Source organism: Eretmochelys imbricata, chromosome 2 (genome assembly GCF_965152235.1).
Source record: "Eretmochelys imbricata isolate rEreImb1 chromosome 2, rEreImb1.hap1, whole genome shotgun sequence".
In the NCBI taxonomy this organism is placed as follows: Eukaryota; Metazoa; Chordata; order Testudines; family Cheloniidae; genus Eretmochelys; species Eretmochelys imbricata.
In genome coordinates this window covers 59170876-59186553 of record NC_135573.1, presented here as the reverse complement: position 1 = coordinate 59186553, position 15678 = coordinate 59170876, and the positions used below count along the sequence as shown (strand labels likewise).

General features: G+C 47.3%; 1 protein-coding gene across 1 annotated transcript in view; it reads right to left on the bottom strand.

The window, feature by feature from the left end:
- Positions 1-15678, bottom strand: part of SLCO5A1 (solute carrier organic anion transporter family member 5A1) — a 110556-nt gene that overhangs the window by 5060 nt on the left and 89818 nt on the right. The window contains exons 6-7 of the mRNA XM_077808974.1: positions 11920-12079; positions 8241-8482 (exon numbers count right to left, since the gene is read on the bottom strand). Of these exons, the coding sequence (XP_077665100.1) occupies positions 8241-8482; positions 11920-12079 (402 nt within the window). The remainder of the gene's footprint in view (positions 1-8240; positions 8483-11919; positions 12080-15678) is intronic.

The following is a 15678-nucleotide window of genomic DNA, read 5'->3' as shown; positions in this document are numbered from 1 at the left end:
TTAAGTTACCCTTTCTAATCTAAATTGGGCTGTTTTGTTCATATGCATTATGAGACAGTCTTTAATTACATAACTCTTTTACCGTCCCACACCAGGGCCAGTTTTAAAACTGGAGTTTTGTTAAATTTAGTATCTACAAATGAACATGCACCGCTAACGTGAGGCCCGCTGCCACTGAGTCCTTTCAGCACACACTAAACTCAGCTGCTGCCACCAGAGCGGTCCCCTTTGACTGCCTGAGCAGACCGTCAATCCCCAGACGGACAAAGTGCAGGGAAATCTAACCCTGACATTCTCTTGAGAGGGTTACAGTCACATACTCTTTTTATTCCACAGGCCCCAAGCGTCCTTCATTGCACAGGATCCATAGTGCTCCCTTCAAGAGAGCTCTGCAATGTTCTGTTTTCTCTTTGTTAGTCAATGTGTGCCCCCCCCCCCAGCATATTTACTGCACACTATTCAAACCCTGCTCTGAAAACCGAATTGTTCATTTCCTCATGGCCCTTCTATGGCATTCATCGCAATGAGATGAGCAGGTATTAGCCCCATTTTACAAATGGGGAGCCAAGCCATCAAAGGTGAAAAGTAGCCACTATTTTTGAGGCCCATACTCCTCGGGCCTGATTTTTCAGAGTGCTTATTGCATGCCATATGGTCAAAGCACAGCTCCCACTGATTTCAGCTGCAGATCTGAGTGCTCAGCATTTCTGCAGATCAGACCCCAGGGTCTCAAATCAGGGAGTCAAAAAATGTAGAACGCACAATTAGGCCTCTATTAACTAAGGGCACTGAGGTGTTGTAATGCAGAGCATTGTAACTCTTAGGCAGCTGACCTCTCAGTGCACTTCATAACCCTGAGTAGGCACTCACGCTACCCATAAAATGACAGAGTGAGCAAGAAAGAGCCCAAGAATGGTATTCACAAAAGCCACTCTGCCAAGTGGGGAGCTGGTTAAGAGATACCAAGCAAAGGGGTCCTGAGCCCTGCCCCTCACAGGGCTTTAAGTGCCTAATTCCAGGCTGGAAAGAGGCACCTACGCAAGGGCAGCAGAGCCTTCCCAAAAGTGTGGGGGGGCAGAATCCCCCCCTTGGCCACACCCCTGCCCCTCTTCTTCCCCCCCAAGCCCAACCCCTAGCCAAGCTGGAAGCGAGAGTGGGACGTAGGAGTGAGGGCTCCTACACCTGCCAGGGGAGGTGAGAGCAGCCCCCAGACCATAGCCCCAGGCCCCTGCCCAGGGCAGGTGGAGGGTCCGTGGCTCCCCTCAGTTGCCCATGCAGCTCTTACCCCCGGACCCAGCTCTGGCCAGCTGCGGGGAGCCACGGGCCCTCCATCTGCTGTGGGCAGGGGCCCTTGGGGGTGGGGACATAAGCCAGGGACTACTCTTAGGTTCCCCCCCCCCCAACATCCAGGGCAGGTGGAGGGGCCATGGCTACTCACAGCTTTCGGCCTGACTCGGTGGGGTGGGGGGAAGACACCCTGGGGGAAGAGGAGAGGGCCAGGCCCATCCACTATCAAAAATAGGAGGGCCATGGCCCCCTGCCCCCCTGTTCTGGCACCCCTGCACCTATCTCTGCTTGAGATTCACAGCCATGAAGCCGATCCTGGAGTTAGGCACCTCTGGTTAAGCACCATTTCTTGTAAGAAAGGCAGCAGCACACACCTAACTCCACCCAAAGGTGGGGTGGGGGGGTAGGAGGCACCCTCCGTAATGAGCTTTATCCCGGTGGTTAAGGCACTTTCCTGGGATGTGGCTGACCCAGGGTCTATTCCGCTCTCACCCTGATGAGGTAAAACGCCTTGAACAGCCGTCTCCCACCTCTCCGGTATGTGTCCTCCCCAGGGGACCATAGAGTCATTCTCTCTCTCTAGCTCAAGGGATAGTTAATTATGCACCTCGGCACAGTTTCCACAGGGAACACTGAGAGAGCACCCCATCAGACTATCCCACAGCCTATGGGTGAGGGTACTCACCTGACAGGTGGGAGACCCCTGTTCAAATCCCTTCTCCTAATCAGGCAGAAAGGGGAGTGCACTAGCACTGGGCTAACAGTTGTAAGGGAGGCCACTGCCCCCTGCAACGCATTGCATGGAGTTAGCTGTGCTCAAAGCACACCTATTGGATTTCATTCTGCAGGCAAAATAGTGGGGTCCATGCCTAGTTTGAGAGTCCCGCTGGGTCTTAGGCATGGGCCAGGCCCTGGGGTCTGCCTGAGGCAGCCGTACACATGCCCAGTGGCAGAAACTTAGGTCCTAGAGAACTTTAACAGTGAAAATTTAAACACTTAAGGAATTTAGTCACCTCCAGAGTTAGGCAGCAGCTGAACAGGGATTTTGCGACTGTCAGTGGTGCCTAAATCCAACAGTGGGAGCTAGGTGCCTAAGTTCCTTTGTGATTTTGGCCTTTAGTGGCGATCTCTAAGAAGTTTGGCATAAGTGACTTCAGTGTTGCCAGCGCCAATCATCTGTTCACACGTGTCAAGTTTCTGGCTGGGGCTGGAGCCCGTCTGGTGATGACAAAAGCTGCTCCAGCCTTTTAGTGCATCTGAGCCTTCTGATTGGCTGCCCACCCCACTTCCTAGGACAGAATAACCTAGGACAGACTAGGCAGAGCTCTCTCTCCTGCTCCAACACCCCACAGCAACCAGGAGAGGCGCAGGGAGCTGAAGAGCCCAGAAGCTCTGGGCGGGTTCGCTCCTATGAGCAACAGGGACAGGATGATGCATCTTTGCCTTCCCCCTCCCTGCAACACCCAGCCTGGGAAGGGACAAAAGGGGAGGATGAGCCCTTGCAACTGACTCCCAGCATCGACGAAGGCGAGGGACCCTTACCACCACCCCCAGACCTGGGAGAGGTGGGTGAAGAACCCCAGGAGAAGCAGAAGTGGACGGGGGGAGGGTGCACTGAAGGAGGAATCAGAATTGAGAGGTTGGGGGCGCAGGGCATGAACTCATGGGATGTGGATGGCTGGAAGGGAGCAGAACTCATTACTGGGCAGACGTCCTAGCTCCTGCAGCAGAAGCCAAAATCACCATACCCAACAAACTGGGGAGAATGGGCAACATTAACTGTCGTACACACGCTGGGGGGATGGGCAGGTGAGAGCAAAAATCATATGAAAGATGAAAACACAGTATAATCATTCTTTTAAGAAAACACATGAATTGGGGGCGGGGGGGTCCAACACATCAATTTTGATCTGCTGCGGGCCAGGGTGCTGACTTTGATCCTGGGAGCTCGGCAATACTAGCATCAGCCAGGAACGCTGTGGCAGAGCCAGGGAGACACTCCCATTTCCAAGGATGCAGTCAATTGCCTTAACCATCCTTTCCTCTTCCTGCAGTCGCCTGGCTCATTCACTTCCCTATGCGTCAGCCCAGCCTCTCTTCCAGCTCCTCCAGAATCTTTTAGTGACATTCTGGCTGCATGTCTCCGTAAACCTCCTGATCACTCGAGAAGGAAAAAGCTGGATTGGGTGGGGGGGCCGGAGGTCGCTCTGCAACTGTGGAGCCCAGTTCCGGTCCATGTACACTCACACCTACAGGTAGAGTGTACTCAAGCCTGTGGCAGAAGCAGCATGTGATCGTGTAATTAAAGTCTGTGTTGCAACACACACGCAAGGTGGTGAATTAAGCTTATACAGACAACTTTAATTCTGGCATTTGCTAATTTTTAAGTTTGCAACTTAATAATGTTCTTTTAACATGCTGCGTGTGTGAGAGAGAGAGCAGGCATGTGCTTTCCTAGGTTTTTAAAAAGCAAGCTGAAAATACAGAAATTCCATCACGTGGTACCATACGTCTCATCAGGAGGATCATAACTGCTAAATCCACCACATAGACTCTGCCACTTGAGCTCATGGAGTAACTGATAGCAGTAGTAGGTTGTCCTCCTATGTGGCCCAGCACAAGAGGAGGCTAGAACACATTGCCGGTGGGTTTCACAGCTATTTGCTCATAGCAGAGGAACGATGTGACTCAAGAATCCTGGGTTCCATTCCTGGCTCCGGAGAGAAATGTGATTTAGAGGGCACAGACTCTTCTGCCCAATCCCCCAAGCTTGACCTTTACTCTCCTGTCACAGTCATGTCTCTGCCCCACCCCAGTTCCCTATACTTCTTCTCACCTAGCCATTCCCAGTCTCCACCTCCTGCTTCTCATCCAAGTCCCAGGCTCCGTGCCCAGCAAGTCCTAGTCTCACCCTTCTAAATAACCAGCCCCAATCTTTCCCCATATCCTGCGCCGATGCTCCTTTCCCAAACATTCCCCATCCCAAACCCACAACTGCTTGGCCGCAGTGTCCTTGCCCAGCTATCCCCCATTCAACCTCAGCTCCTTCTCCTCACTATGCTTGCCTGGCTATTCCCAGTCCCCACCACACCCCCAGCTCCTTATTCCTAGTCTCCTTGACCAATCAGCCCCCATTTCCCTCATCCCTCAATCTGTGTATCTCCCCCTCACCTCCAGTCATTGCGCCCCCCCACACACACACCTCTGTTCCCCAATTGGCTCAGAATTTCAGCCCCTTTGCCCATCCAGCCTCAGTTCTTCCCCCATCCCTGGCTCCCCATCAGGTCTCCCTTCCCTCATCTCCTTCTCCATGTCCCACACCTTCCCAGTTCCTGTCTACTTACCCAGCCAGTCGCAGTCTCTTCTCCAACTCCTCCTTCAATCTCAGTTTCCACCTCCACCCACTGATTGCCAGTCTCCCCTCATTTCCCTTCCCAGCTCCCAATCCTAGTCTCTTTACCCAGACAGCCCACCTTTCTCCTCCCCCATCTACCAAGCCAAGTCTTTGCCTCCCCCATCTCACAGTCTCAGTTTCCCTCTCCGCCCCCTTCCCCATCAGCACCTAGTCTCAGTCTCCCCTCCCAAGTCTCCTTGTCCAAATTTACTCTCCCCATCCAATTCTCCTGTTCCAACTCTTGTTCCCTCTGCATTTGAGTCAAACAGCTTCTTTCTCCGTGCTGTATGAGTACCAGGGAGTATGAGGAGGTTGTCACTGAGTGCATAGAAGAGACAGGATCCCTTCTCTTAGTGCCAATGACCAGCCCACCTTGGCCCAGAGAAACTATGAGCGGTCTTTATACGGAAAGTCTGGCTTTGCCCCATAGGACTGTGCTGAGGGGAGCACATTCAGTCAGTCTGTGGAGATGGTGTACGAAGAAGTCCAGTCACACATAACAGCTGTAAGGGGATGGAGCATGCTCAGTGAGGATGGAGTAATGGGAACAGTGGGTAATAAGTGATGTAATCTTAATGATGGGCAATGCTACCAGACCTCCTTATACTGACTCAATAGGGCAATAGATCAGGGGTCCTCAAGTTACTGAGTCGTCTTACCAGCACGGTGGTAAGTTGTGCCTCCATTTAAGTCCATGTAGAGGAACTATAGTCACAATAGGGGTGGGGAAGACTGGTTTGAGTGAAATAAAAAAGCTCCGAAGTTCATCTTGGTATTCTGACACTACAACGAAACATACTGATGTCTGAAAAAGACTGCTTTGATTAACATTTTTAAATTATTATCTTAATTGATTTCATGTCCGCACATCTAAGTTCCTATGAGAACTCAAGAAAATACTGCAAGAGATTCCATTCTACCATTAGTTCTGGTCCAACTAGATATCTGACAAGACAGCTTCTTCTGGCAAGCTTCTAAACTCTGAAGACCCAAAAAGCTTGTACAGTTAGGAAAGTAAACCTTTGGGTGCTTAACAGAGGGCCTTATCAATGAGAAGCCTGAGATTAAACTGTAAATATGAGAGACTTAATTTAGGCTTTGGTTTCTAACATTTCATGTTTGGGATGAGAGAAGAAGAGGAATATGGTCATAGGGCAGCTTCCTTTTATTTTCCCACGTTCTTCACCCCATTGACGATGTCTCATGGAAGCCCACATGTACGTGTGTAAATTTAGCTGGACTGTAACTTTGAACAGTTTCTAAATACTTACTCCTAGTGACTGAAATTAAAATTATTCTGTTAACACATACTGATAATATAGCACCATACCTGACACTACATTAACCCTCACTGTATTTAACATAAATTCCTAATTCTTTCTGTCCCTAGTATCTGTTGAAAGTCAGCATGCGCTTTGCAAAACATGCTAAAAAAAATTGAGTTCTTTCAACTTCTCCCTCTTCACTGTTTCTAAAACTGAAATATTGGTCTAGCAACTCTATGTCTGTTCAATTGTGTTAATATAAGACCATATCATGGTTTTTCATAGAGTTTAAGGCCAGAAGGGATCACCAGATCATCTATGGAGTCTGACCACAGGCCCCTAAGTGTCACCCAGCCAACCCCATAATAAGCCCAACAACCAGAATTAGACCAAACAATTACAGCTCTTGGGATACTAAATTATGTGTACCACATGCAGAGACTGAGATGCACCAATGCCTGAGTCCCCTGAAATGGCAGGGAACTGATTAACTGAGATATAGCCAGATGATCCTAGCAAGTGACCTGCATCCCAGTGAGAAGTAGGCTTCGCTTTTTAATTTTAAATATACATTCTTTTAGTCAAGACAATAATTACTTGATACCATTCAAAGCTCTTGGGAGGGGGGGGTGGAAGGAAGACCCAGGAAAAGGTATAATATAGGGCTGAGTTAAAAGTTTCAAGAAATTAATAGACAAATAGATGAGTACAAGCCCCTCTTGATATTTTGAACAATATCCATTCTGGGCTGACATCTAGATGAGCCAAATATTAAGAGTTTTTCCTGTTCCAGACCTGAAAATCCTAACCAGTTTGGGTTTGAGGTTTTGGGTTTTTTTACATTTCTCTCTTTGCGCTGTGTCTGCTGGACATTTCTTGTCTCACAAAGTATATACATCATCATTTTATGGGTAGCACCCTATCCAATTCACAGCCACGAAAAATGCACCACAGACCATAAAAACTGATCCTTCCCCCCACCCCCCGCCATGATATCTAGCTATTGTAGGGTAGGGGCATGAGTGGTGTATGAACCCCTGTTTTGGGGAGACTAGCCCCCTCCCAGCCCCACCCCTCCCACCTGAGGCCCTGCCCCTACCCCCACCCCTCCACCCCCTCACCCACCAGAGCCCCAAGGCCCCTCTACCCACCCACTACAGCCAGAGGAGCCCCAGCCAAACTGCCCTGAGAGCCAGCCCACCTGCCCCCGCCGCCCTGAGCTCAGGGATGCCAGAAGGCCTGCCCCAGCCACACTGGGTGCTCCGAGTCCTGGGCTGAAACCCCAGGCCACCGGCCAGCCCGAGTACTGGCCTGACCTGACCCAGCTGGCCAAGCCCCGAGTTCCAGGCCGCCGGCCTGAGCTCAGCCCCTGCTGGCTTCAGGGGATAGGAGGAGCAAGGGTGGGGCCACAGGCTGGGTTAGGGGATGCTTAACCTCCCCTGGCCTATTATAGCCACCTCCCGTGGGGAAGAGCAGAGATAGGTGTGCCCTAGCCAGGGGCTCCAACCATGTGCCAGGCTCCAGCTGCTAGTCCTGGCCAGGCTAGGAAGGAACAGGACTTTCTCTTCCGCTGCACGGGCTGCTCCCAGGCTGGGTCAGACCGGGAGCAGCCTGGAGGAAGTCCCATCCCTCCCCAGCCCCATGGGGACTATCAGCTAGACCCTGGTAGGAGTCCTTGGTTGGAGCGTCTCAGTCCTGCCTTTCCCCAGCTCAGGCATTAAAGGGACTTTGAGCTGGCTGGCAGGGGGAACGGCCCACAGCACACTCTGACCCCGGGGCCCTGGGCGGTTGCCATGGGTGAGGCCGGCTCTGCCCCTCCCCACCACAAGTAACGACCCCCCCATACCCAGTGACCTCACTTCTGTGCTGCTGCTGGCGGCGGCGCTGGCTTTAGAGCTGCCAGCAGCAGCGCCGAAGCAAGGGTGGCAATCCCATGCCCTCCCTACAACAGCTTTGCGACCTCCCACCACCCCATTTTGGGTCAGGACCCCCAAAGTTACAACACGTAACATTTCAGATGTACGTCTCTGAAACCGTGACACTGAATCTTTTACAAGTCCTATGATCATGAAATTGTCCAAAATGGATCGTGAATTTGGTAGGGCCCTAGTTATGGCTATAAATAAGGGATCAGATTCTTAACAAGTGTAAATAGACATAGTTCCATTGACTTCAATAGAGTTGCACTGCTTTACACCTGCTGTGGATCTGGCCAACAGTCTCTCTTACGTGATACAAACACTCACGATACGTATAATATATGTATCTAGATAGGTATACAGCTAGATTCTTACCTGAGTGTCACTATGATTGCCGACGGCTGGGCACATGCTGTTATAAGGGTAACTATGAACAGAAATATAAGGAATGGGATAAGTGTACTGCAGGTCCGATCACACTTCCCGGAAACAGCATAGCCATTCTCATTCAGGTATGTTTTGACAATAACCACCCTGAGCTGACCGCGCTGTCCCACAGTGGGTGGAGTGATAACTTGACGGCTTTGGACACAGGCACATTCAGTATAATTTCTTACCTAAGAAAAGCAAAGAGGAGAAACATAAAATATTGCAATTTTTGCCCCTTCAACCAAGACAAGGTGCAATATTTACCACATAGATGTTTTAACCTCTGTAGTGAAAAACTACCACTTAAAAAGGAATTCTGTGCATAAGAGATTATCCTAGTTTTAGGCAGGGTTGGAGATAATGCTCCTATTATTAAGTTTGCTTGACACTTCCCATCAGTCACTTATAACATTGCCAAACTTTAACCCTTTGTACTGAAACTTTCCATACTGTCTGCTTCAGGCTGGATTTTTTGGCACCTCTCAGCCAAAATGGTTCAGCCGTTTCTGAGAATGAGGCTAGGGAAAAATATGTGTTGCCCACATTAAACTTTCCTGTGATCTTTTTCTCTGAACAGTTCTAATGCCCCCATGCTTTTGAAGACGGGATTTGAAATTTGGCAGGGATGTGGCCTTTGTGTGAGGGGTGTGTCTTCTGGCCTCCCTGTAAAAATCTGCCCTCGTCTCACCAAGTGATAAGGCTTTGAAAAATCGCAGTTTGCAGTTCAAAATCACAGTTGAAAAATCTCCGAAGAGTACATCTTCACTGAGCATGCTGCATCCCCTCACAGCTTCCTTGACCAGATTACACACATGCCTTCCCCATACAGCAACTGAGCAGTCTCCAGCCCAGGACTACAGAGGTGAAGCTGGGCTTTTCCTGTCATGGCTGCTCTGGCTACTTCGGCTGGGGCCAGGCACTGGAAATGAAAGCAGAGAGTCTGGGACTGGGAGCTGGTCAGGGAAATGAAAAAGGATATTGAAACTGAATGCTGAGCGGGAGGAGGTTGGAGACTGGGACTAGGAACCAGGGGGGGGCATGGGAGGGTGGAACCATATCTGACAAGAAGCTGGGGAGTACAGGGATTGTATGTGAAAAAAAGACTTGGACAAGGAGCCAGGGAGGGGTAGATTGCAGCAAAGAGACAGGGAGGAGGAAGACTGAGGAGGGAGATTAGGATGGGGAGCGAGCACAGGGTGAAGCAGAGGAGGGAGAGGGGAAATAAGACTGGCTGGGCAAGGAGACCGGGATGAGATGAAAAGCCTGAGGAGAGGAAAAGGGTATTATGTGGCAAGGAGAATGGGGCTGGGACAAGGAGCCAGCAGCAGAAAAGTGAAAGGTCAGAGACAGATTGGAGGAGATGGAGCAGATGAGGTCAAGTTTGTGGGGGAATGGGCAGAAGTCTCCCCACTGGAACACATTCCTTTCCAGAGCCTGGACTGTGCAGAGGATGGGAAGCCCCGGCTAGCTCGGCCTTTGTACCCGGGTAGCCAGGCCTGGGCAGGGAGCTGAGGGGATAGGCTGCTGCCACCCCCAGCTGGGCTCTCTCTCAGGCAATTGCTGTGCTGCACAGAGGAGTGGCCACAATCAGCTGGCGTGCAAAGTGACTCCATACCACCCACTCTGCTCCCCACCCGGGCTGAGCAAGCTGAAAATGTACTGGGGGGAGGCACAACGGAAGGAGGACACAGTGCCCCCCAGCAGGTAATTCTGGCAAGAAGAGTGTGGTGGCCCCGGGCCAGATGTAGGGTGGAGGGGGGTGGTCGCTGGGTAAGGCGCTAGAAGTAGGGTCCCTCTGCTCAGCTGGAGGTAGGGACATTGTCCATACCCCTCCCATGCTGAGGTGCCCGCAAAGGCATCTCTGGGGATACACTGGTGCTGTGAGTCTTCCTGGCTGGGACCAACCCCAGCCGGCTCAGAGTCACATGTGTCCCACTCCTGTGGCCCTAACCCTTCAGGAGCTGGTGGGATTGGCTGCTCTGACTCAGGAGGTGGGGCTGGAAGGTTCCTCCCAGAGGGGATATGTGGGGCAGTCACATGCCTCTCCCCTTTACATTGTTCCCCCCTAGTATCAGGAGGCACGAGTCATCTCTGAGAGACAGAGGTCTTTTTGATGGATCTAAAGTTTTCAGCTCTGCTGATGATCCATGTGGGTGTCACTACGGAAGGATGGAATAACTTTTTTCAAAAACAGAGGGAATTTTACACACACCCACACACACTTATGTTAAAAGAATATTGTTAAGATTGCAAAATAAAGCAATCAAAAGTTAGGAAATGCCAGAATTAAGGATGCCTGTATAACCTTAATTTGGCCCCCTTGTGTGTATTCATTATGATACAGATAATGAACATTTTCTTAGTATCATTTATTGAAGTTAAGAGGTTGCTTAACCCATTTGAAATTCATGGTGAGAGGTAAGCATTCTCAAAGTTCCTCATGATTAAGTGAATTAATAGGTCTATTTTAATAATATGTGAAAAGCAGCAAAGGTCAGAACTATGAACTCTATTCAGCAAAGCACTTAACCATATACTTAAGACCTACTGAAACCAATGGGTCTTAAGAATGTGCTTAAAGTTAACTACACATGTAGTGGCTATTGTGAATCCTGCCTATATCAGTTGGTTACCACAAAATTGTTCCCAGCCCCCCAATATCTTGTAAAAGGAAGCTTTCAATTTTATCTACACTACACTGATTATATGGACCTTCAAATTTAGAACTGTTCTGTCAAAACAAAATATCAAATTATTGTCCTAGGACTGACAGTTCTCATGTTTCACTGACTGGGCACAAGTTTGTAAGGCAAGAGTGTGACATGTAATGAATGTGGTTTCTAGATGCTGAAAGCAAGGCAACATTGTTTCACACGATTTCCTATCTTTTGTCTTTATTCTGTTTTAATAGACAATACTTTATAGAAGACAATATTTTATAAAAATGTTTGGTCTTACATTGTTTTCTGTGTGTTATACCGAATGAATTCCAAAGCCTTGGTTTTTTGGCAGCCCAAAGTATTCTGTTGACAACAGGGACAGATGCTACTCTCACCAATTTTCCTGTGCACTGGCCCAGAAACTAAGTTTCCAGTCACCAAGTTTCCTTTGTATTTTTCAAGCTTTAACCAGGCAACCCCCAAAGAAGCGTTCAGCCTGTACAACCCAGCGAACGTAGGACATGAGCAGAGGTCCAGGCCATCAATGAAAACACTCTGTGCTTGTGCTGCAAACCCAGCCTCCCTGCCACCTTGCTATAGTGGAGTACAATTCCTATAAGTGCCATGGTCCCATCGTCATTTCCAAATCATCCCTTTGGTTGGAGGTGGTTCACTCGGTGTAAGTTAATGTTGATATAGTTAGCGTTAACTTACGCTCAAAATTCCCATACTGCCAAAGGCTGGGATGATCTTATGGACAGCTGGTGTTCCTGCCATCTTGAAACATGGAGAAATTCATGCACACAGGGCACTTGTGGATAAGATTCTCTGAAGCTAGGAAGAAGCGTACCTTGGAGCTAGTACACTCATCCTTTCTGTACCCATCCACTCCAGCTGAGATCTGCTGATCTTTGGCCCCACAGTATAAATTTACATCATTTTGGATGGGTTTGTTATACACTCACCCCTATGCTATGATTTCCACCATTGATGCAGCCAGCCAAACATGGATTGAAGTATGTTATTCCATCTGATCCACAGACGGGCTCATACTCATGAATTTTGCATCCACAGTTGACATTACAGCTACCTGTCAGATTTCTGTGTGCCATAGTGAGTGTAGGACTGAGGAGAGGAAAAATAGATGACATTAGAACAGCATGTTAAAAAAGTACGTGCAGAGAAATTCCCCCTTTCATCTCTCCTGTGGTTATTTAGTGATTTTTAGTATTAAAAAGGTTGCATGGACTCTAGTTATTTATTTGGATGTGAGTAACATAAAAGCATGCTCATCCTGGTCTCTAGGCATCAGTGACTTTAACTGAAAACTGCAATGCAAAAATCATAACAAAACTGAAAGAGCACATCTCCTTCCAGGTACCACCCACCAGTCAGAAACCATGATGATTATTTCTATTTTGTACTGCAGTAGTACATATGAGCCCCAGTCCTAGATCAGAACCCCAGTATACCATGGAAATCTTAATCTCCCAACCCTGCCCATTCCCAAAAAAGCCTCAACTGCCTAAGCCCTCCCTAAAACCTCTCTCAAACAAAGGACTTTCCTGTGTGCCCTTAAGGTCAACAGATTGTTTTAGGTGAGGGGGGTGAATGCCAGAACTGAGACACACACGGGGAGCATTGTGCCAGCAGCAACATTTCTCATCTGCCACAGAAGCGCCAGCCAATCTCAGCTGCAGCAGAATGGCACAGGGAGAGAGACAATTTCTGATAGGCCATTTAGATCTTAAATGTCAGAACCAACACCTCAAATTCCACCCTGAAGCCAACAGGCAGCCAGCAGATCCCAGAGCACTGGCATCACGTGCTCGTTGCAGGAGACGACACTGAACAAGCAAGCTATCCCACAGTGCAGCAGCTTCAGTGTCCGAATCGATTTAAGGTGTAGTCCCACTAGAGTCCACTGTTGCAGCCCATTCTAGAGATGATCGAGAAGCAGACTGCAATAGCACAGCCCACATCCGAAAGGAAAGGTCACAGCCTTTCAGCCAGATGGAGACAGAAAAAGCAGTCCAAGTCAATGCTGCTGTTGGATTATTTAAATGTAGAACTCATCAAAATGTCAACTGTGGTTAAAATTGATGGCCAAATACCTTTGATCGGAGTGGGGGCTGATACAGCCTCCTTCAACTCATCCAGTTGCTCCCCCAACCACCATAATCACCTCAGTCTTATCCAGACAGAGTCTCAGTCATCCATGTCGCATTCTCACCCAGACACTGGGAAAGACACTTGGCCATATTCTGCATTGGGCAAGATATAGTTATAAAGCTGGGTGTCACCAGCATATTGAAAACTGCTTCGACCCACATCTAGTTATAACTGCTTTAGGAAGGAAAACCAGAGTAGAACATTGTCATAGCCTGTTAGAACCCTCCAGGTAGAAGACCATGGGCTCAACACTATCCTTTGGGAGCTCTCAGCAACAAAGGCACAAAGCCACTGAAGAGGGGCCCTGTCCACTCCCAGCACAGACTGCAGTCATGTCAACACTTCATCACTGACTGGAATGAAAGCAGCTGGGAGATCTAATAATATCAACATGAACAGCTGTTCTTCATCGATTGCCAAGAGAAGGTCATCAGTCAATGCAACAATATGTTATTTTGCATTATGAGGTACTGCAAGTGTGTCAACAACACGTGTGTAATGTAAGATGAGGGCATGGTGTGTAATATGAAGAAATTACAAAATGGGACTAGCTTTCAGAGATGAGTACCAGAAATCACTGAATGAAAACAAAGGTGGAAATAGGATTATAAACAGTGAGTATAGAGAAACAAAGTTTAAAAAAAAGAGTCTATCATAAAAAGCCTTTGCATATTAATTTAAATTAGACACCTCTTGGAAGAGCTATCACAGACGATAAAAGGAATAGATGCCTACCCCGCTCTTCCTTATTAATGAGAAAGTATAAGATATAATGATTTAATTTTTTTGCTAGACAGATTTATTTGGAAAGACTTAATTAATTTCATGTGTATATTTTGTTTAAATCTTTGGGCTGATTGTCAAGCCTACTCTTCCAGTATTTAATAGTCATTATCTGAACTGTGTTGGTTAGTTGTGATTGGTGAAATAAGTCACATAGCCTTGTTTCTTGGATCAGGCGGTAAGAACCTCTCGCATGAATACTCCCATGTGCAAATCTGAAATTTAGTTTTCGCAAATTCTCATGCATGCTACTTTGAAATTTGCTTCCTATTAGCATTCTTTCTAGTACTAGCACTTGACTGCATTAATGTTCATGAAATACAAACACAAAAGGGGCCTGTCATGACCAAAGTGAAATCATTTACAAATTCTAATGAATACTTGGGATCGCCATTAAGAGTATCTCATTTATCAGTAGTTACCTCACGACAGTAAATGAGATACAACTGTTATTTCCTGATCTGAGTATACAGCCCATTTACGATGGTGACCGGCTTTTTAATGGAGCAGATTATATTTACATCTGTACTTCTATTGCACTTTCTGGGCTTTGCACTCTGTTTCCATATTGCTTAATTCATTTAATAAGTGGAGGAACAGAAGAAGCAGCACAGAAAGACATTGGTTTATTGCTTCCTGTGATTTTCTGTATTGGATCTGTAAATTTCATCTGGCTCTGCAATACTGAGAGCTGAAGTGAATTCTTTAAGCCAACAGAAACTTATTTCATTTTGCTCATATATAACACAGCTTATAGATTATTGGCTTTTTGGCCAAGGCACTAAGAGGAGTCTCCTCCCCTTCCCACAGTGGACCCAGTGGCAGGAGAACTAGTGTAGTTCAGGCAGTCAGGGCCAGAAGGTCTGTCCCTCTATGTGGCATGGAGGCCCAGTGTGGTAAGTAAACACGGAGTGCAAAGGGTGGCATGAGCAGAGAGCAAGGGAGTGGAAGGTGGGGTAGAAGGACAAATGAAAGCTACGTCAACAAATTTACTTTTTTCATAAAGAGTTTATTACCAAAATGGGGTCTGCCTAAAATATTGCTGATGGCTTATTACTATCACTAAGGATGTCTATCGTATGGCAGTTGGTGTCACTCAGCTTGATGTACTCTATTGGTTATCTTTCATGAGGTATATGGAGGCTTGGCAGAAATCAATTTTTATATGTAATTTTTATGGCTAATATTGACCTTTATTTTAAGCATTATTTGAGATTTTTATTTATTTCAATTTTCACAGGTGCACAAAAGTATGAGTTTTAAGCGTTTTTTAAATTTTTATCTTTTTAAATTTTCAGAGTTGTGGGGAATTATTGGGAGGGGAGGTCAGACAATTATTTAATGACAGTAGACATTGATATTCAAAAAGTGAAAGCTTTATAAACCGTTAAAACACAAAATGTCGACACTGCATGTCAAAATATACAAAGGAAATATACTTAAATCAACAAATCATACCTGCTTTTACTATTCATCTGCTAATCCATTTGTAACAAGCCTAATTTAAAAGTGTAAATCACTGGATTTTGACTCTAGTAAGTTCTCAAGTAGCTTTTTTCTTGCTTTGACGATCTGTAATTTTCTATTATTATCGACAAAAAGAGTTTTTTCATTGGAGTGTGTGTGGGGGGGGGGGTGAAATTGACATTTACCAATAAAAACCTAATCCTTCCAAAGCCAACATCTATGAAATCCACAACCATTAGGAATGTAGGGTGCAATGACTCTGGGCTATATATGACAGAGATCTTTGGAGCACAACAGTATTC